Source organism: Brachionichthys hirsutus, chromosome 19, assembly GCF_040956055.1.
Source record: "Brachionichthys hirsutus isolate HB-005 chromosome 19, CSIRO-AGI_Bhir_v1, whole genome shotgun sequence".
NCBI lineage: Eukaryota > Metazoa > Chordata > Actinopteri > Lophiiformes > Brachionichthyidae > Brachionichthys > Brachionichthys hirsutus.
Genome location: NC_090915.1, coordinates 2,891,536 through 2,911,399, shown reverse-complemented (window position 1 = coordinate 2,911,399; position 19,864 = coordinate 2,891,536). Strand labels below are relative to the sequence as shown.

General features: G+C 44.5%; 3 protein-coding genes across 3 annotated transcripts; 1 reads left to right on the top strand and 2 right to left on the bottom strand.

Annotated features, from left to right (window-relative positions):
• Positions 1–46: 46 nt before the first annotated feature.
• Positions 47–3,656, bottom strand: LOC137908721 (probable global transcription activator SNF2L2). The gene is made up of 6 exons (XM_068753143.1): positions 3,576–3,656; positions 1,893–2,122; positions 1,608–1,713; positions 987–1,088; positions 428–572; positions 47–180 (listed from the first exon to the last, which is right to left on the bottom strand). Exons 1-6 carry the CDS (start codon positions 3,654–3,656, stop codon positions 47–49), a joined length of 798 nt encoding a protein of 265 aa, XP_068609244.1.
• Positions 3,657–6,561: 2,905 nt separating this feature from the next.
• On the bottom strand, positions 6,562–13,799 carry LOC137908720 (KN motif and ankyrin repeat domain-containing protein 1-like). Its single transcript, XM_068753142.1, has 11 exons — positions 13,793–13,799; positions 10,461–13,013; positions 10,023–10,175; positions 9,481–9,589; positions 9,216–9,386; positions 8,976–9,063; positions 8,380–8,599; positions 7,779–7,921; positions 7,341–7,541; positions 7,098–7,193; positions 6,562–6,993 (listed from the first exon to the last, which is right to left on the bottom strand). Exons 1-11 carry the CDS (start codon positions 13,797–13,799, stop codon positions 6,928–6,930), a joined length of 3,807 nt encoding a protein of 1,268 aa, XP_068609243.1. The 3' UTR covers positions 6,562–6,927.
• Positions 13,800–16,272: 2,473 nt separating this feature from the next.
• LOC137908321 (fructose-1,6-bisphosphatase 1-like) lies at positions 16,273–18,560 on the top strand. The gene is made up of 7 exons (XM_068752714.1): positions 16,273–16,442; positions 16,851–17,013; positions 17,105–17,197; positions 17,672–17,812; positions 17,911–18,048; positions 18,135–18,254; positions 18,340–18,560. The coding sequence occupies exons 1-7, from the start codon at positions 16,273–16,275 to the stop codon at positions 18,526–18,528; spliced, it is 1,014 nt and encodes a 337-aa protein (XP_068608815.1). The 3' UTR covers positions 18,529–18,560.
• The last annotated feature ends 1,304 nt before the right edge of the window (positions 18,561–19,864 follow it).

Genomic DNA, 19,864 nt, shown 5'->3' with positions numbered 1-19,864 from the left:
CGGAATGCGAATCCAAAATAGAAAAAGAAAGAAGGCCCCCTTAAGTTCAACCTTCATCTTTCGTGTTGTCGTCCTCTAGATTCTCATCGCTGTCTAAATCACTGTGGAACATCTTGGCCGTGGCGTTTCTGCTTCCTTCCTCTTCGTAGCCTTTCTTTAACTGGCCTTGGAATGGCTTCACTGGTTAGAGGAGGAGAAAAGAAAGCAGACGTGTTCTGTTTTTAACGCTCCAGTCATTACCTCCACCAAGGAGGTCGCGCTTCAGCCGGCGTTCATCTGACTGGCTGTTAGCAACGTAACTCAAAAGGTTACAGACGGATCCTGATGAAGGTTTCAGGAAATGTTGGGAATGTTAACATGTTGCTTTTCTAGTTTAAAAAAAATGAAACAAGCATTTTAGAGATGCTCATTCTTCGTCATTTCTCACCTGCAGCCGGAACAAACCGGTTCTCGGCTCCGCCGCCGTTATCGCTGTTCCCGGCGCGAACCGCCTCCTTCTGCTCCTCGTCTGTCGCAATTCTCTGCCTCGCACTCTCGAAAACGGATTTAATGACAATTGAATCCTCATAGATCTGCAGTTGTAAACGGACACACACACACAGATAACCCCATGGAGACACACACACACTGACAGTCTAATCCAGGGGTGGGCAAACTTTTTGACTCGTGGGCCACAATAGGTTCTAAAATTTGACAGGGGGGCCGGACCAAGAACAGATGGATGGAGTATTTGTGTGAGCTGATATAAATGACACATGAAAGCTATTGCATTAAAGGATTTGGCCTTTTACAGGTAGCATTACAGGGAAAAGGTCAAATGAATGAGGTTTAATTATAATACAATTTTGTTTAATGATATGATTGGACAAGCTTGGCGGGCCGGATTAAAAAGACCAACGGGCCGCATATGGCCCCCGGGCCTGGGTTTGCCCATGCCTGGTCTAATCTCTTGCTGTTAAATGAAACAAATCCTTGGGGGGGTTCACCTTAGAGCCCTCCAGGTTGTACGTCTGGGCGTTGTGACACAGCAGGAAAATGTCCTTTTCCAAATCCCCCACACTTCTGTACTTGTGATTACGCACGCGTTCCTGTGAAGCAGAGGGGCCGGCGTTAAAGCGTTTGACAGGTGGAAGGTGAAAATTACTCTGTAAGATCACTGCTGAGGTGGGGTCAGCAGGGTAGATGGGGAACAGGGGGGGGGGGGCAACTCTCAATGTTTACACCTTTTTAAAAGCTTGATTCGTTCTACACAAATGCTGAGATGATAAATTCTCAAGGGGGGCCCAGTGGAGTCTCTACTGGTCTCTGTGGAACCCGGTGGCGCCCGCCATGTCGGGATATGAACGCAGCACCGTCTGAAATCATTAGGAAATTAAGTTATTCAACCTAAAAAAATATAAAAAAAAATATTTTTCTTTTTTATGGAAGTCTATCGCGGGTAGAGGTCCGAAGCAGTTCTCAGATCACGCAGCACGGTACCAACGAAACATCAGAAATGCTGGTCGTTTCTCCTTGTCTTCATGTTCCTAATCTATAATAATCCCCTTTCTAGTCCGGCTGCGACTGCAGTCTCAATATCACCTAATCCTGCAAGTGGTGGTTCGTACCCTGATCCGTCTGAAGTCAACGGGCTTCCGGATCAGCTCGTAGTACTCCGGAACCTCTTTCCTAGAGGGCAGCTGCACGAAGCCTTTACTGATCTGTCGACCCAGCCTGGGAGCACAATGTGATAAATGATTCTGTTTAATGGAGAAAGCGGTTAATCACCTGCGATTGGCATCAAGGGCGTCCGTGCAAGTTAACCCGTGTTTCTCCTTTCCTAGCTCATGGCTATAAACCTGCTGCATCACAATGTCGTGACAAAATCCCACAACCAATCGTGTGTCCCTCACCCGTCCTTATAGTTGATGACCATATCCACCAGTGTGCTCAGCATCCTGGTGAGTTCGGGTGGATTCGGAGGCAGTTTCTCAGCCGGTGGGCGCCCTCTCTTCCTTTTGACCTTTTCGCCAGTCTCCTGCCCGGTCTGTTGTCCTTTCTCTCCTTGGTGATCGCTTTTGCGTCTCTTTAGGGTGATGTCCTGCTCCATCTCCTCCAGAGTCCCGTTCTTTCCCGTGTCAGGCTGTGGGGAAACGAGTATCGGCTATGACGTTCTTCATACCTCAGAACTCACCAGGACGGTAACGACGGTGCTGGATTTAAATTAAAACCTCATCCCTTTTCTGTTCACTTGACCTCTTCCTCGGCTTTAATGTGACGGTTGGGAGCTCCTTCACACTCTGGACGTTTTCAAGCATTAATTTACCACAGAGGAGGACACCTTAAGCACTTCAGACACCGAGCCAACGCGTCTGAGTCTGCGTCTGCATCTGCAAACCCCTAAATTGAGGCTCTCAGTCTCCTGCTAATTATCAGTAGTGACTGGAATTTTGAGAATTGCAGAGTCTGGTTTTGTGTATTCGAATGACAGAGGTTTTTTTTTATTTTTTATTACAATAGCGTCTGAATTTGCCTGAGCTGGAGCCAAACCGCTGTGCTGCCTCTGCAGATTTGGGGCAGATTATTTTATCTGGAGGCTTTGATGTCAGATGATAATGAAGGGGAGGGGGGGGGGGGGGATTTCTTTTTTTTTTTTAATGCAGAACAAATGGAAAAGATGCCATGTTGCACCGATGAATATTAAACCCCGTCGTCGTGGTCCACGCACAAAATCATAACGGAAGCATGATTTTACATCCTGAATTTTTTATTTTTTTGCCACTGTGTTTTCAACAAAGGTAATAAAGACCAGGAAGATGTGCACGCAGGAGAGCGCAGGGAGCAAATGGGGGGGCATGTCGTCCAAACCCAACTGCATGTACTGATGCATCGATCATGCAGAGCACAATCCAGCATTCCAATCACGCGCTGGTGTGCGTGGACGTGGATTTCTCAAGGACGGAGGTAAACAACAACAACAACATATAGGTCTGCTTGTTTTTGCGCACAATGATCAGAAAATTACAAAACAGGGAAAGCGTAGAAATGGATATAGATCAGAGACAATCATCCCCCATAGGATCAGTGTTAATAAGCGGCGGCTTCAAAAAATGCAAATAAAAAGCGCACGCATCTCGGAAGCGTGCGTGGCGGATGTTTGAGTTGGAAGAGACAACGTGAGACGCGGGGCGAGGAGATCCCGGCCCGGTTCGTCATCTCCCGGCTCAAATGGAGGAGCCAAAGCGGTTCCAGCGGAGCTCCGAGAGGGAGAGAGGGTAATCCTCCAAGATGGAAACGCAGCTGAGAGCCGCCTGCTCCAGCGTGCATGTGCGCGCAGGAAAGGGTGTCAGTGCGCGCGCGCGTGATGCTCCATGTCTGCGCTATAGCGAGCCAGCCTCTTCCCTGACTAACCTGCATGGCAAAGATGCCCTCTCAGCCGTTACAACACACACCTACCCCCCCTTCCTGCCCTTACGCACACACAGACACTCCCCCCCCCCCCCCTGGCGCGCACACACACACACACACACATTTGATCCTTCTCTTCCTCTCTTCCCGTGCGTCGGAGGGAGGATATTTACCTGGCTGCAGTCTGCAGGCTGCTGATCCGGATCGGCTGCAGCTGTGGGGGAGAGAATTATCAAACCAGCATAGCGGCGAGCTGCGAGTCTCTTCATCAGCTGATCACTCAGGAGCGGAGCCCAGAAGGGGGGGGGGGGAGAATAAAAGCGCGATGTTTTCATATACAATGCATTGGGCTGGGGGGGGCCGTCTCCAGTCTGCAGCTCTCCGAAGTCTTTTTCCTGACTCTGGAAGGCCCCGAGCTTTTCTCCCTCTGCATGTTTTTAATATCGACTCCTGCCAGACGCGTTTTTTTCCCCTTCCCCCTTTTCCTACCCTGCTGTTAAAGTTATCGGCTCCATTTCTACTTTCATTTTTTTCAATCCTGCAATGAGGGAGCGTTTTATTTAAATAATAATAATAATAAAAAGCTAACTAATGCGGTGATGATGTTCGAAAAACACGCGTCCAACGCGGGACACGCGTGGGGCATGACACATGGGTCCATCCCTGACATGTCCACATCTGTAAACTCTGTTTTCTCAAATACAGGACCCCCCCCCGCCCCCCCCTGAAGAGAACTGTGCGGGTGTGAAGCAGCCATGCAGGTTATCCGGACATGAAGTGGTTAAAACGCACAAAAAAAGAGGGTGGCAGCTCCATTACGCGTGGACGAGGACCCTGAGGGACCCCAGGATGAGACTCATGAAACGATCTCAGGTAAAAAAAAAAAAAAAAAAAAGTTATATTCTCCTGAAAAGTACACATATTGGAAAAATGCAACAAAGGAGGCTGTGAGTATTTATTGTGTTTTTTTAGGGGGGAAAGTTCACTTCGGGTTTTGGTTTAGTCCTTCACCGGTTCCCGTGACTCCAGATTTCCTGTAACTGTGACTGCAGTGTGAACGATGTGAACCGGGTACTGGTCCAGGTTGCATCCCACTTGTCTTGTGCAATGACAGCCAGGATCAACTCCAGCCTCCATTTGACCCCCCGCCACACACACACACACACACACACACTCACACTCACACTCACACTCACACACCCCCTTGCAGCCCAACATTCCAGCGGCGTGATTATTGCATTCTTATCAGGTTACACTATTCCTGCAAAAACTAAATAAATATCTCCACAACACAAAGTTCACAAATCGCCTCATTACACGGACGCTTTCTATTCATCAGTTTGTTATTTTCTTCCTCCAAAATGAACAAAAAGGCTCATTGAGAGAACAATGTCAGAATCCGACGCATGTTGAGGACACGCGAGAAACCAGGAGAGAAGAAAACTTCTACTTATATATATATATATTTTTAAGGTCAAATTAAGATTTATGTGGCGAGACCTAAAGTCTGCGCCATGGAAAGATATTGTTTCAGCAAACAGTTAAACACAAAACGCCCTTTTAAAAATCAAAATCCATTCATTGTCCATTTTGGCATTGAAATGTTTGTGTCTAGCCTCCGATAGGCTTCAGGATAGTTTTTGAATTCTCTTGTTCAGACTCAGACTGGGGGATTTCATCACGTTGACATGGCAACCAAAGATCAGACAAACCTGCCGTAAAAAAAAAAGAAGAGATGAGCATCAACCGGATTTTCTTCAGTTCTTGTTTGACGACAGGATCTATGACGTCATGCATTCCTATGTCAGTGTGTCATTTTGCGTGTCTGGACTGGAGGGGGGGGTTTAACAGCTGGATTACAGAAGACTGGAGAAAAAAATAGCCTTGAGTCTGATGCGAAACAGTATGAAAAAGGTTTTTCCAAGCACCATGATGTAAAAAAGATAAAAATAATAACATTACATTAAATGTTTTTGTCGGGAGAAATAAATCCATCTTTCCATTTCCTCCAAATTACTAATCTAAAATTACGTTTGCGTAATTAAGGCGCTGCAGCCGACAAGGTGTTTGGATTTTCTCACCTATAACGTAACCCCCCCACCACAATGCTACATGTGAATTCTAATGGGAAATGATGCATGCATTATTTCTTAAACAGCTGCAGGAACCTGAAACATTCACACAGAGCTGATGCATTACTGGCTGGATGAATGAATAAATCATTAGCCAGCTAATTAATCTTGACCCAGCAGAGTGATCAAGGATTATTGATTTTAATATGGATGAAATTATCCCTGCTGGGTTCATATATTATTTATTATTTTCAAAAAGACTCATTCTATTTTGGAAGTCGACTTACTGGAAACTTTCTACTGAAAGGGCTTGGATTCCCCGAGTGAAATACAAATCAAGTACATTATACCAGGTTTATATTCCGCTTGCTCAAATGCTGATTGTTACCATGGCAACTGCAAATTGCGATGGTGGACCTTGTGTATTGTTGCATTTTAATTCTTGCTGACATGCCAAACAGCCCGAACGATACGCTGTAAAGAATGACACAATAATCACATAGCAGCCAAAAACACTGTGTAATTAAACACTTTTATGTTTTACATATCAGGATCTGTCTTATTTTATATTAAAACAAACAGTAAGAGTCGCTGATGCTGATTTTATTTGCGCAGGCCTGCAGCTCTGCCCTCAGAGAATGTTTGCGAAGACCTCCTGCAGCGTATCGGAGCACATGCAGGCTCTTCTGAAAGGTTGGTAAGTCATTGATCGGCTCTTCAAACCTGGAATTCCATTCCAATTGCCCGAAGCATGAGGGAAGTCTCAAGTGGCAACCCAGGCTGTGATTTGCACCGTCGGGGTCGCAAAAGCCAGCTAACGGTGAAACGGCCATTTACATGTTAGAGGATGGAGAAAGGATGGAGAGAGGAAGACGAGGAGGAGAAGGATTAGCGGCGGTGGCGTCAGACTGGGAAGACTGGGTTTAACATTCAGTTTTTTATTTCCTTTCATGAAACGGGCAGAATAAATGTGCATTGACTGAATAAAAAGCACAAATAAATGAAGGTTTTTAAGGCCAGCCTCCAGGAATGTTGGAAAAACAAAAAGGAATATGAAGCTACAGTTTTGGTATTTGTTAAAAATAACAACAAAACATTTGTCATACATCCGGACTTTTATTAAAGCAGCAAAAGCATCCACCTTCAAATGCAAACAAATCGTTTCACTTTACAACTCAGACGCTAAAAGCTGCACCTTTTATCAAAATCAAGCCTTCAGCCAACTGCAGAGGGATTATCCGACCGGCGATTGTGCGTATTTGTCTATAGCTATCATAAATGGCATCAATTAAAGACTCCTCGGTGCGATGCAGCAACACATAATAAAGTATTTGTGACTGTCGAATCGTGATTTCCCTTCTGCTACGCTAGGATGCAGCGACGTCGCTGGAAGAGAAACATTCAGAATCCGTCAGGATGGAAATCACCTCATCGACGGGGCGTGAGAAGCGCTCGCTCTGACGTCGCCTCAGTCAAAGTCATTTCTACCCCCGGAGGAGAGAGTCCTGCCGCTGGGATGAGCGCCGGCTGTCTGCTGAGACGCACAAACACACACACACACACACACACAGACATGATAAAAACCGTCGTCCGCATGTATTCTTTTAGCTTCTGCCTAGAGACCTCTGAGCCACGCACCGCCTGTCCTCTGGAGAAGTTGGAATGCGCGTAAAGGAGCACGGCGATGCCGTTATGTCCCGCCTCCAGCGCTATGCTCAGGGCCGTGCTGTCATCCTGCAAACACACAAACTCAGACGCGTTACGGGACGCTTGAAAAGCGCACACTGCTGCATCTCTTTAGAAGCAGGTGATTAACGCCTGCTCTTTGTCCTATCATGCAGCGTCGGCCTCTCAGCTCCCAGGAGCAACGACTCCACATACACTATCAGTCAGGTCGGGGTCGCTGCCCGGCTGGGCCAGCAGCAGCCTGACGATGTCGGCGTGGCCGTGCTCGCTGGCGCACATCAAGGCCGTGGAGCCCTCGTCGTCCTGGAGGTTGACCTCCGCCCCCCTGGCCAGGAGCGCACGCACCATGTCCATCCGGCCGTGGCTCACGGCCAGCATCAGAGCCGTCTGGCCGGCCTGGACGGAAAGAACGACCATTAAGTCCACCAAAAAGAATGGCCCTACATTTATTTTAGCTTCCTTAACCATCGGCTTTTGTAGACTTTCCTACATTTTGCAACAACGTTGTCTGGGAATCCTGAAGGATGTTTAATCTGGAAGAACCTTTTCCTTGTACCCTCAGCGACATGCGGACGCAGTTTAGAGGAGCGGCATGACATCACAACCTGTACCGTGACCCGTGAAAAGACCGACCTGGCTCGCCTTGGCGTTGACGTCACCTTCGGCGAAGAGCTGCTCCACCACCCGCATGTCCTCTGGACCTTCTACCGCCGCGAGCGCCGCCAGCATGATGGGCGTGTAGCCCGCTTTGTTCTGCTGATCCACTTTACACACCTCTGCAGTGACGGTGGGAAAAAGGTTCACACCTTTTGGTGGTGCAGGTAAATATTCCACACTTTAACTTCACAAAAGCAAGTTATACTGGAAAAGAACTGCGATGTCACCCCCCCCCCCCCCAAAAAAGTGTGGCTTTAAGTTAAAAAGAAAAAAAAGAAATCAATTAATATTTATTACAAATGCCTCTAAATGGCTTTGGTTTAGATATTCTTGACTTTCTCATCCATTCTAAATGCTTCTGCAGCTGGAGCAAAGGTTGGCGCAGTTCCTGCTACAAGCTACAAAAGTCCACAAACTCTTGGTGTAGTGCAGCGATTGACCTGCCAGAGCAGCTTAGACGGTAAAAATCTCTTTTGAGTGATTGTGCAGTGTCCACCAGAGCGCTTTCTCACCGCGAGAACGGAAAGAAAGGGATTAAATGAAAGAAAGAAGTTTGTATTTTTTTTTATTCCTATACCTGCATCAAGCAATTTCTTGACGATCCCGAAGTTGGAGTGAGACACGCTGTAGTGCAAAGCCGTGTTCCCGTTGCCGTCAGCCATATTAGCTACACGCTGCAGAACCGATGGCGAAATGATTCGAAAAGCAGACAAGTAGTCCTCCAAGATCTCAGGGACGGCCGACTTCTGGCTGGACACGGAGAACCATTCCTGCTGGATGGTTTGGAGACAGTCGTGCTGCAAGAGGCGAAAGAAAACAAAAGCAAACGTCTAAAACGCGTAATTCCTTTTGAGGCAATGTCTTGGAAGAGGCCATAATTCCCAGTTTGCTGAGAGATTTCGACCGCTAGGTACTTTGAAAAAAAAGAGGCAAAGTCGTAATTAAAGGGACGTGAGAACAAGCATAACAAAATGACGAGTAAAGATTAAAAACTGGAACATCACACAGGAAAGGGATTTTTAATCTGTCTATTTAATCAACTTTTAAATGACAAACTGGAACAAACCCTGGCCTGGATCTTCTTCTCATACCATTAGACGTGCACACACACACACACACACACATGTACTGACCTTCAACAGCTTTTATTCTGAAGGAACTCAACAAACATACCAATTCCCTGCTGGGTAAAGCTGTGTTATCGAGCAGATGCATCTTTAGTGCTTGACAAGCAGAAAACATCCTTTCGTTTAGCTTAGACCTGAAAGGAATTAAAAAGCCGATGGTTACATGATGTAAATTCAGACTTAATACTTAAGACGATAAAGGATGTAAAACATCAAGAACGATGGATGAGACCTTTCAATGCATCCATCATGTTCGACTGCCACTTATTCCAGTCCATAAGATTACCTCTGATGTGCAGGTGACTTCGCCGACCCCTTCGGTCCCTTGGCGGAGTTACTTTTGCCCCTTCTTGCTTGGGTTCCATCTTGAGACTCCTTTAATTTTTTGCTTCCTCTCCGTTCTACGTCCTCAGAGTTTTCACCGGCAGAGAAGTCGAAAGACGACATGGGCTCCAGTCTAAGGAAAAAACAAGACTTGTTACACTGAAAGTCCAACAAGAGTCCTGGAGTCGCTGGGTCTTGTAAACATATTTTAGATTTTAAATTATTACCCTGTGGTCACCCTCAAAAACTTCATGCTCTTCCTGTTTCTGCTACAGCAGTGGTCACCCTTCTGTCTCTTCATAACGGATTGCAGCACACCGGCATTGGTTGACCTGTCTAGAGACACACACACACAACGATTTTATCTAACTCAGCATTCATCTGCACTTCGTTTTATCAAACACAGGCAAAAAGTAATTAGTGATTATTTTGATGCTTTGTATGTTCTCATAAATCTAAAACTCTCAACCTCGAACACAAAGTTTCCTTTGACAGCGGTTCATCCGACGAAGCCAGTTCATTTTAGACCCTTCGACCACAAACTGGTATGTGGTACAAAACGCCTTCCAAAACCAGATATCATTCCGAACATTGCAGGAGTGTCCCTCTTGCCAAGCCAAAGGCAATTTCTTCTAAACACGAATATAAACTGGGCTTCAGGTGCGGTCTGGAAGTAAATTATTTTTAAACTAGAGGTTTCCTATGTACTCTTTCCCAAATAATCTGTACTATGCTTGAACTTTATACCCCACCAGGCATGGATATTTACCTTGCAGAGCTGAGGTGGCTTGTTGTTCCATCATCATTATCATCCTTTTGACCTCTGAATCATTTCCACCATGTTGGCAGATTTCCTGATTTGCTTTGTCACACTTGGAGGAGTCGGGTGAAAGCTGAGATGGGGACGGAATCTCTCTGACGACTGTGAAAAACACCAGCATGGCATAGCAGATATTACATCCAGTCCAACTCCTTAATATTGATAACACTAAAATGAAGCTTTTAACTAGTAGCAGGAGGCTTTAATATAGAGGCTTTAATCTGTGGGTCATTTTGTTTGCAAGAAAATAAATAATGAGATGCACAATCATGGTGCGCCTTGATTCATGCTGCTCCGCTTACTGGAGATAAGATGCCAACGAGGAAACAAAGTGAAAAATGTAAATGGGGAGGTGAATTTGTAAAAACCTTTTACCTTGTTTGTTACCTGGTGGCTGAGCATCTAAGGGATGGACATCTGTCCCTCGTTGTGCTGCAGCTTTGTTACTGCAGGCCGGTTTGGAGTGTGCACTTCTCTGGTTCTCTGGGTGAAGTTGGTCCCTCTGAGTGTTTTCCTGTGTGAGCAGGTCTCCATTATCCCTGAGGAGTCTTTGCATCTTCTCTATGTAATGCTTCAGCTCAGGGTCCCACTGGGACTGGGGAAATTGCTGGGACATCTGCCCAGGTTTACTGGATGAAACGGACAAATCCCATATCCTCCCTTCCCCCACGCCGATGCTCCTTGTCTTGATGGGATCAGGTAGACGCGATGGTCCAGAGGCCATGTTTCGGGTTTTTAATCCAACCAGGAAGTTCTCATTGACATTGGCAAATCCCACACCGGTGTCTCTGGTCACCTTGGAGATTGTCCCCGATATTCGTTTGAAGGCATATGTTTGCAGATTTGAGGTTCCTTCATCAGCTGTACATGGTTTAGGAGCACAATTCACTTCGTTGACCCGACTGCCTACTGACACTGTCCTCGTAACAGTCTGAGGGGTGTTGGTGTGTTTGTCTTTGGTACTTATTATGGTATTAGTGCTGGAGTCCGTGTTGAAGGCATTCCCGGTGTTCGTAAAGCGAGACACTGAACTGGACACAGTGTTGGTACGTTGAGAAGCTGTCTTGGGTGATGCCATGATTCCCAGATCCATCCCTTTTACTTTGTCTGTGGTAACACCTTGAGAAACCACTTCCTTTGCCTCATGAACTGTCACATCCACAGAGCAGTCCCCACAGGCCACTGATTTATATTCAACCTTTGGTCTGTCCGTTGGTCTGTCTGTGTTGGTTTGGGCATCACACAACCTCATCTCCATCCCAACTCCTTGTGTTTTCATACAAATATGGATCCCTACGCCTTTCTCCCTGGTCTCCACTCGCTTCCTGACCTCCCAGTGGCTCATGGGTACATCTAGGCCTGTGCAAACATCCTTCAGCTCAGGCCTACAAGATGTTCCCACTGTCTTCACCTCTGTTGTCCCCCCTGTACTGGCGTCTTTCAGCTCAGTGTGATTGCCCACTCCCTGGCTAGCAGTTTGAATCTTTGCCTCGACGCTGGTACTCACGGCGGATGGCTTTGCAGAGGAGGCTTTATCAGCTTGGTTTCTTGCTCCTGCAGTCTGAAGCTCCAGTTTCAGACGGCTCATCTCAGTTTGGAGAGCGGATTCTTTCAACTCTGCTTCCAAGTGGCTAATTCTCTTCTTCAAGTTGCCAATTATCAGTTGCTGGGCATCAAGTTCTGAATCCCTTTTTGTGTAAATCCCGAGATTATCTTCACAAACTTCTGTTGCAACGGACCTTATCGCTACCTGATCCGTGCAAACAGATTTGTTTTCTTTTAATGGTTTAGGGAAGGTTTTACCCACATCTTCATCCATTCCAACTGTAAATGACTTGATAGCACTTTCATGAAGAGTTGTATGGACTATTCCATGCCATGCATGCAAATGCCTACCCTTGAGTGTTGATTCCAAAGCCTGTATCTCTTCAGTCAGTTGTTTGAACTCCCCAAGATCGGTGCAGTCGCTTCTCAATATGCCCTCAACTCCTTCCTCTTTATTTACCTGATTTCCAATGTCAGTCTTTTCTGTGGCATGCGTTCGCTTCCATATTACATTATTTTCATCCTTGTTGTCAATTTGGTTACGGAGTTGAGAGCCAAGCTGCCTCTTTTCCTCTTGAAGGACTGCGATTTTTACATGAAGAATGGGGATGCTTTTCACCTGCTCCTCCAACTCCTTCAGTCTCTGTAGAGCGATCACCATCTGGTCACGGACATGCTGCAGGTGCATCGGGCCAAGACTTAGAACTGGACTGCTTCTACCAGAGCTCTGTGTGCTTAGCTTCAAGGATCCTGTGCTTCCTCTGCTGCCCAGGGATGAACTAAGGTGCGTATCACTTCCTGTGCTAGTCGGCTTGCTTCCATTATTATTTTGATTATATGCACCCAGACCAGTGAAAGGGGAAAGTGAACCAGAGGAGCTTACCCCTCCAAAGCTGGCCAGTCTTCTACGGGGATGGGGTTGAGGTTGGTTCATCGCCTCGTGGTCTATGGCTTTTGGGTTTACTGCAGGGATCCGGTCCACCATCGAGTGTTGTCTATGCAAAGTAAAAGATCTTGCAGCAGGCTGTGGTTTTGACTCGTTGGGTACGTGAGGCACTGCTGGTCCTTCATGCCTAGAAGGTTTGCTCTCCATTGAGGATCCATACGGCGGAGGAAGAGGGGGTCGACCTCGGGTTGGAGAAGACATGCCCAGCAGTCTTGCATCATCACCGCTAGATGATGACAAGGATTCTGCCGAATGCCACTGGCTGGATGAAATACCACTCTGGGCTTTTTCCACATTATTGATGCCCACTCTGGGCCTCCTTCTAAGGCTTAGTCGCTTAATGGTGCTGCCGCGTTGAAGACAGTCCAGGCAACGATGGTATTCCACGTCTGTTTGATAACTGTCGTTAATCCCAGGGTAATCCGGAGGGCAGTCTTCAGTGATTTGACCTATTAGAGCAAGAGTAGAAGAGCCTCAGTTCATTACTCTTGAAGTCCTGTAGATTGTAGAATTGTGCCTCCAAACTGCAAGTACAACCCTGTACAACGAGTTTAATTTGAATAAAACTACATAATAAAACGTATGATAGTAAAACAGGGTTGTTCAAAATCAAAATTATTCTCAACTCTTCAAAATAAAAAATATCAGGAACAACAAAAGCTTTGAAAAAATACTAACCTTCTAAAAAGTTCCTTTTATTCTTTTCTTACCTCAAAAGGACATTCTCATCAGAGACGTTCTCGTGTCTAGAGCCTTCCTTCCATCACCTCCAAATGTTTCTGACTATAAACTCCCCAGGCTCATCCCACAAGAGGAGGGACAGAGGAGGATTTTCCAATTGTGTGGGCATTCTGTTTTGAGTCGCCACTTCTCTCCAAATGCCACGTCTCTACATAGACTCAACCTACTCTGTAATTATTCCTCAAGTTTCCTTCGACATGCCTGACTGTTGGACGTTTCACTCAACCACAGACATCTTCGACGTTTTTCAGCCAATGAACGCACAAAAAAAGAACAGAATTCTTCTTAATTTGTCAGAAGTATTGGAATTACAATTTAATAGCAATTGGAGAAACAGTCATTAAAGTGTAAATTTCAAATGTTTTAGTGTTTAAATTTATATTCCTTTACTACATGATAGCCAAAACAAACACAAAGAAAATACAGAAGTTATGAAATCCACAATGGTAACATTTAAGATGGTGGGATAGGAATAAATTATAGTTACCTGACATTTCTTAAGGTGTAGCTACCTCCATGCATTCAAATATCGATAGAGAGACTCCTTTTAATCCACCTAGAATAAACCTGGACAAAAAATAATCTATTTAATGCATTAAATATTCTTCACATTTATAAAATGTCATTCAAATAGACTTCTACTGTACATTTTATAATCTGACTGCATCACTCCTTCCTTCCTTCTCTCTCCCAGCCTGGGTCCAGCAGTCAATAACAGCCAATCATTCAATGCTTACCTAAAGGAAATGCAACACCAGGTCAGGACATACAGTTCATTCTGCGACCGTATAGTGATGCATCGGTGTCCGGCTGCAAACCCTGACCTCATCACTTTCCCGTTAGCAAAGCACTTTCGGTTTTCAAAGAATGCACAAAAGCTTTAGATTCTTCCAGGGATTAAGTGCATTAACTATTTGCATTAAATGCTTGATGTGTCCACAGGAACATTGAAAGTCTGAAGCCAGACTGAACATGCAGACGCCAAGCCTCAGGCCACAACTCCAATAAGATTTGCAAGTTCTCTTTAGAATGAGCCACATCGAGCCAAATGTCTATTTTTTGCAGCTCTGAGATGAAGGTTGCGGATGGGATCGGGAAAACCCGGCAGTGGGAAGCACAGTGACGTTTGCAATGAAAAACAGACGAATGGTTTGAAGAGAAAAGGGGAAAACAAAGAAGTAAAATGTAAACATCCGACTTAAATGGATGGGTTTTTGAGTTCTGGCTACAGCAAATCTATCCTAAAAGAAAAGCTAAATCTATCTTAATTCACTCACTCGGGTGAATGGGGCTTTTGGAAGATATTCCTACTTGTTCACCTGTATTTGTTTTATGTCTTACTTTAATTTATTGCGTGGTAAAAAAGGTTTTTTACATAGCAGGGACGGATGTAGCTGGAGTCTGACGTCATGAAGTCGAACTGGAAAACGTCTCTTCATTATGGTGAGTAAATGTGGTTTTATTTTTCCGTTTTAAATACGTAGAAGACACGACTGTGTTAGGTAGCTACTCACCTGTGACGTAGAAGGTGATACAAAAGTCTAAAAACGTCGAAGAACAGAAGTCTCGTAAAAAAAAAAGCGGTCAATGCAATTTAAAGTTTTTCTTCTCTCATCTTCCCTTATTTGTTTAATAGTTTTGCCTTAAACGTCATTCCCGTGAGGAAAGTTTTGTGATGGAGTAAGATAGCTATTGTGCATCCGCAGAGACCTGTCAACACAAGTGCAGCCAGGTGGAGCGCGGAGCTCGGTGAAATATTGATGAAGTGTTTTCCACTGTTGAATCGATCACACAGCGAATAGTCTAGCATAAAGTTTGTTTGTTTTTAAAGAGGGTTTGAATTGTTTTGAATAACTTTTTATTTTTAGGAATCCCATTGGGATTCCAGATGCACCAGTTATATTCAAATTATTAATTATATTTTACATTAGAGACTATTTTTAACCATAAAATATACTTTTTCAGTATTCACTTTTCCAGACTCAATGAGTCTCTTCCAAATAAAAATAAAACTCTATTCTCAAATAATTCAACAAACTTTAATCTTTCCACTGTGGGTTTTATAATAACAAAGTTCTATTTTGATGGTTCTGAAAGTTGAAAAACAAAGAAACAGGAAATGACCTCATACTTGAGACTATTGTTCAGACTTCATTTCTCTTCAGCAGCTTGTCAGCTGCACAGTGGCATCGTGTGGACGGCGTGAAGAAATGCATTTTCCAGTCCGTATTTGACCTCCGGGCTTCTTTGCCTGGGACAGTCAAGCAGGTTTTATTATTTTATCAATCAATCCTGAATTTTTTTCCACCTAAATGTTTGTCACAGGCTTCCAGAGACTGGAGGTGTCAGTTGGTCTCATTTTGCCCATTAGAAGTAGAAAATACAAAGAAAAACATTACATGTAACAACCCATAAATGTGTCTTAAAAATAAGTGAAATAAATAATTGATGATTCAATTAATAAGAAGCTCACTGCAGCTTTAATTCAAGAGACCCGTTGAACTGTGTTGGGCCACAAAACCAGACCTTTGCATCTCTATTGTGATCATTAACCTGAAAAGCATTGACTGGCGTGTCCTCCGCCGTCACGCATTGCCTCATGGGGGTCACGGCTATCGGATCTGGTAACTAAGTTACTAAGTAACGTTTCATGTGAGTCAAGCCTCTTTGACGGGGAATAGTGATTTTGTTCACTAAAAAAACACAAATCAGAATTCTAACTGAAATCAAAATGAAATTCACTGCTGCTCTAAAACTAAACAGACGGTCACTACCTCTGAACTTTGCTCCGTGGTGATCGAGTTAACCCCATGGCTGTGAGCGAGGACATTTTGATTGGTTGGAGGCGACACACTCCCCCCCCGTCACATTCCTATCTCTGGTCTAGTGTCCACTCTTTAACTTTGGGGCTTTTGCTCACCTCAGTCACTCACGGTGTTTGGTCCCCGTCCCGCACCTGACAGCAAAATGTCTGACAAAGGAGGCTTCGACACCAATGTGCTGACCCTCACCAGGTTTGTCCTGGAGGAGGGCAGGAAGGCGCATGGGACAGGTGAGCTGACCAACCTGCTCAACTCCATCTGCACCGCAGTGAAAGCCATCTCCACTGCTGTCAGGAAGGCTGGGATCGCTAACCTGTGAGTCGGACTTACTTTTATGAAATAGCGAGAATAGTATAAGGAAGCGTTGATGCCATCTAAGAGAAGCACTTTAATTTCAGCATCAGCGTTATTTGATTGCTTCCATATGCTTTGTTGCTGTTGTTTTTTTAACTCTTGGAATACTTTAAAGTCTGTTCCAGTCTTGTCTTTTATTAACTATGAATTGAAACCTTGGTTTGGTGTTGGTTTAACTCACAGGACGCGTTAAGAATCTTTCGTTTTAGCTTCTGTCCCCAGTCAGAGGTAAAGCTAGATGTTGTGCAGAGGTCAGGGAGCTAATGGGAATTCCAGACTTTTTCACTAACGGGAATAAATTCAAACATTGAGCAAAAATAACGACATTATTATAAGTACTCAGTCTTCTCCTGTTTCCGCTCCTGGAAGGTACGGCATTGCCGGAAGCACCAATGTGACGGGAGACCAGGTGAAGAAACTGGACATCCTGTCCAACGACCTGGTCATCAATATGATCAAGTCCTCCTTTTCTGCCTGTGTGCTGGTGTCAGAGGAAGACGAGAAGGCCCTCATCATCGAACCAGATCAGCAGGTTCTGAACGTCATTTTTCTTGTTATAGATTTATGCATTTTTTTTGTGTGCTATTATGACACCGATAAACTATTTTGTCCTCGACTGACAGGGAAAATACATCGTGTGCTTCGATCCACTGGATGGTTCCTCAAACATCGATTGTCTCGTCTCCATAGGAACAATTTTCGCCATCTACAAAAAGGTGAGGATCAACGATTGAAGTTATTATCAGACTTGTTTTCTTCTCTACAGAGTTAAAACTAAAATACTTGGAATGAAACTCTACTCGTGTCTTGTATTAACTACATTTAAATACTCAAATATATACATTTTATGCCATTTTGCACTTCCATTCACCTACAAATATTGTACCTCTACTGCAATTACTGTATCTGTTAGCTATAATTACTACAAATTACCTTGCAGATTAAGGATTCGACCTTTTAAGCCATTTTCTGTATAGAATCTTTAGAACGCACATAATGACTTTATTTCCACGACCTCCTTGCACAATGATTTTACGCAAGCTATAGTGAACAAGGTTCCTAATACTTTGGACATTATCTTTTCTAAATAACTTCCCTGAGTATCAACATCCTATCTGTTCCGGAGACAACAATCCTTTGTGGTTTCATCATGCTTCTCCCTGTTTTTTTGCTCGTGCATTGTTTGATAGACCACAAACGATGACCCGTCTGAGAAGGACGCCCTGCAGCCTGGAAGGAACATCGTCGCTGCTGGCTATGCTCTTTACGGCAGCGCCACCATGATGGTCCTCTCCACCGGCCAAGGAGTCAACTGCTTCATGCTCGACCCCGTAAGGGCAGATTGTTTTCTGTTTTTGTTTTTTGGCTAACTTTGTTCCTGGGATTCTCTTTGGTACGGTCTTTCAGTTTGCTCTCGTTTGTTTTTCAGGCGATTGGGGAGTTCATCTTGGTGGATCGGGATGTAAAGATTAAGAAAAAGGGAAAAATCTACAGTTTGAATGAGGGATATGCGCAGCATTTTTATCCAGATGTGACAGAGTACCTCCAAAAGAAGAAATACCCAGAGGTAGACGAAAAGAGTGTTTATATAAACCCCTGCGTGCAGGATTAAATGTGGAGATTCATGATCATTTTAAATATTCTTGTCTCCAGGATGGTTCTGCTCCGTATGGCAGCCGATATGTCGGCTCAATGGTGGCTGACGTTCATCGCACTTTGGTGTACGGAGGGATCTTTTTATATCCCGCTAATGTCAAGAGTCCTAAAGGAAAGGTGAGCAGAGGAGTTTGTACACATGGACGACAAAGTATTTCTGCATCCGTTTATAAGGCATGCATGTTCTCCTCTTGCCTTTCAGCTGAGGCTGTTGTACGAATGCAATCCCATGGCCTTCATCATGGAGCAGGCAGGAGGCATGGCCACAACGGGATCCATGAACGTTCTGGACATTCAGCCCACAAACATCCACCAGCGAGTCCCCGTGGTCCTGGGATCGCCCGATGACGTGCAGGAGTATATTTCCATCTGTAAAAAACATCACAAATGAGGGTTTAAGTTCTTATCTGTCAGGTTTGCACAAGAATAAATCAACCAGGAGTCGTTTAGCAAACTGTCTGGGATAGTTTTCAACCTAAAGCAGCGTAATCAAGATGGTTAATAAGGACAGTCATTTCCACTCACTCCTCCAACTGCTTTGATGGAACCAGGAACCTCACTGGGCCCAGTCTGGGGGGGTCAGACCGGTCTCCGCAGCGCTCCACTGGTCCTACTAAGTTTGCCTTACGCTATGTCAGCCACATCTTATTGGTGTAAGTCTTATTTGTAGAGACGTTCCCTGTGGGGTTTTTTAAAAATAAAGATAAATGAAAATATTCTCCTTTTTAAAAGTCCTGTTTTCCAGAATCCTTTTCCACCAAACACCGTTTGGATATCGAGCGTGTGCATGTAAGCACCACTATAGACAGCAACAGCTATGGGCTACACAACCCTTTCACATTCCTTTACTCACAAAGTAAGACTAACTTTTAGCTTTTGCTAATGAGCTGTAAAGACAGGAAGCACAAAAGTCTCAACAGATCAATAGATCAATCACTCGCTTCTTATCAGCATTCAGTCTGCATCTTTCTTTACGCCGTCGCCTCCAACAATGAAGAACATAAATCCAGTCTGATATGAATTAATCAGCGTCTAATCATTTTGCAGCACATTTGAGTGAATGCCTTTCTCATGATGTCATTTTGGAAACTTGGAAGTAAATTGGAAAAGTTCCATTGAGAGAACAATGGAATCTTTATTGCCTGTTGGTCTTGGTCATTGAAAGCCTCTTAATGTGAGGATTTTTTTCCCGTGAGTCATCTGAAAGTTAAATGACATAAGTTACTAGCAGATGTTGGATCACAGCTTACTTCTTTATACGCACAAAGAAATACCAAATAATTGATGCAGCTCCATTTTTACCGTGAGACATCTGCATGGCCTGGCATTTTCTGCAAACTGAACCACTTCCTTTTGTTTTGTGTGTTTGTCTTTGTCAGCGTTTAAGGGCCTCAGCGCCAGCGGGACACACAAACACATTACAGGCACGCTTGTTTATTTCATTTTGGTTCAGACTGCATGATTATAGGTTACTGAGTCAATATTTAGATTTTGCAGGAAAAGCAAAAAACCCTGCTTTGCTCCTTTGCTACTGTGTGTGTGTGTGTGTGTGTGTGCGTGTGTGTGTGCCAACACGCTCTATGTAAATGTGTATGCCCACGTAGAAAGGACAAAATGAGATTACATTTGAATAAGCATTCAGGAAGTGGATAATTAAAAAAAATTAAGTTGTGTTTCACTGCATTTTAAGCTTTGCCGTACTTTTGAAGCCAGGCATTCTTTATTCA

Bases quoted from the DNA above. Each gene is read 5' to 3' on its own strand.
- LOC137908721 (XM_068753143.1), bottom strand. From the start codon at position 3,656: ATGAAGAGACTCGCAGCTCGCCGCTATGCTGGTTTGATAATTCTCTCC. The intron at 1,714-1,892 runs GTGAGGGACACA...TTGTGCTCCCAG, and splicing joins GTCATCAACTATAAGGACGG to GCTGGGTCGACAGATCAGTA. The intron at 181-427 runs GTGAGAAATGAC...TCCTCTAACCAG, and splicing joins CCGGTTTGTTCCGGCTGCAG to TGAAGCCATTCCAAGGCCAG.
- LOC137908720 (XM_068753142.1), bottom strand. The intron at 9,387-9,480 runs GTAATAATTTAA...TTTTTTCCTTAG, and splicing joins TTTTTGAGGGTGACCACAGG to ACTGGAGCCCATGTCGTCTT. The intron at 7,542-7,778 runs GTCGGTCTTTTC...CTTTCCGTCCAG, and splicing joins TCAACGCCAAGGCGAGCCAG to GCCGGCCAGACGGCTCTGAT.
- LOC137908321 (XM_068752714.1), top strand. From the start codon at position 16,273: ATGTCTGACAAAGGAGGCTTCGACACCAATGTGCTGACCCTCACCAGG. The intron at 16,443-16,850 runs GTGAGTCGGACT...CGCTCCTGGAAG, and splicing joins AAGGCTGGGATCGCTAACCT to GTACGGCATTGCCGGAAGCA. The intron at 17,813-17,910 runs GTAAGGGCAGAT...TTTGTTTTTCAG, and splicing joins ACTGCTTCATGCTCGACCCC to GCGATTGGGGAGTTCATCTT.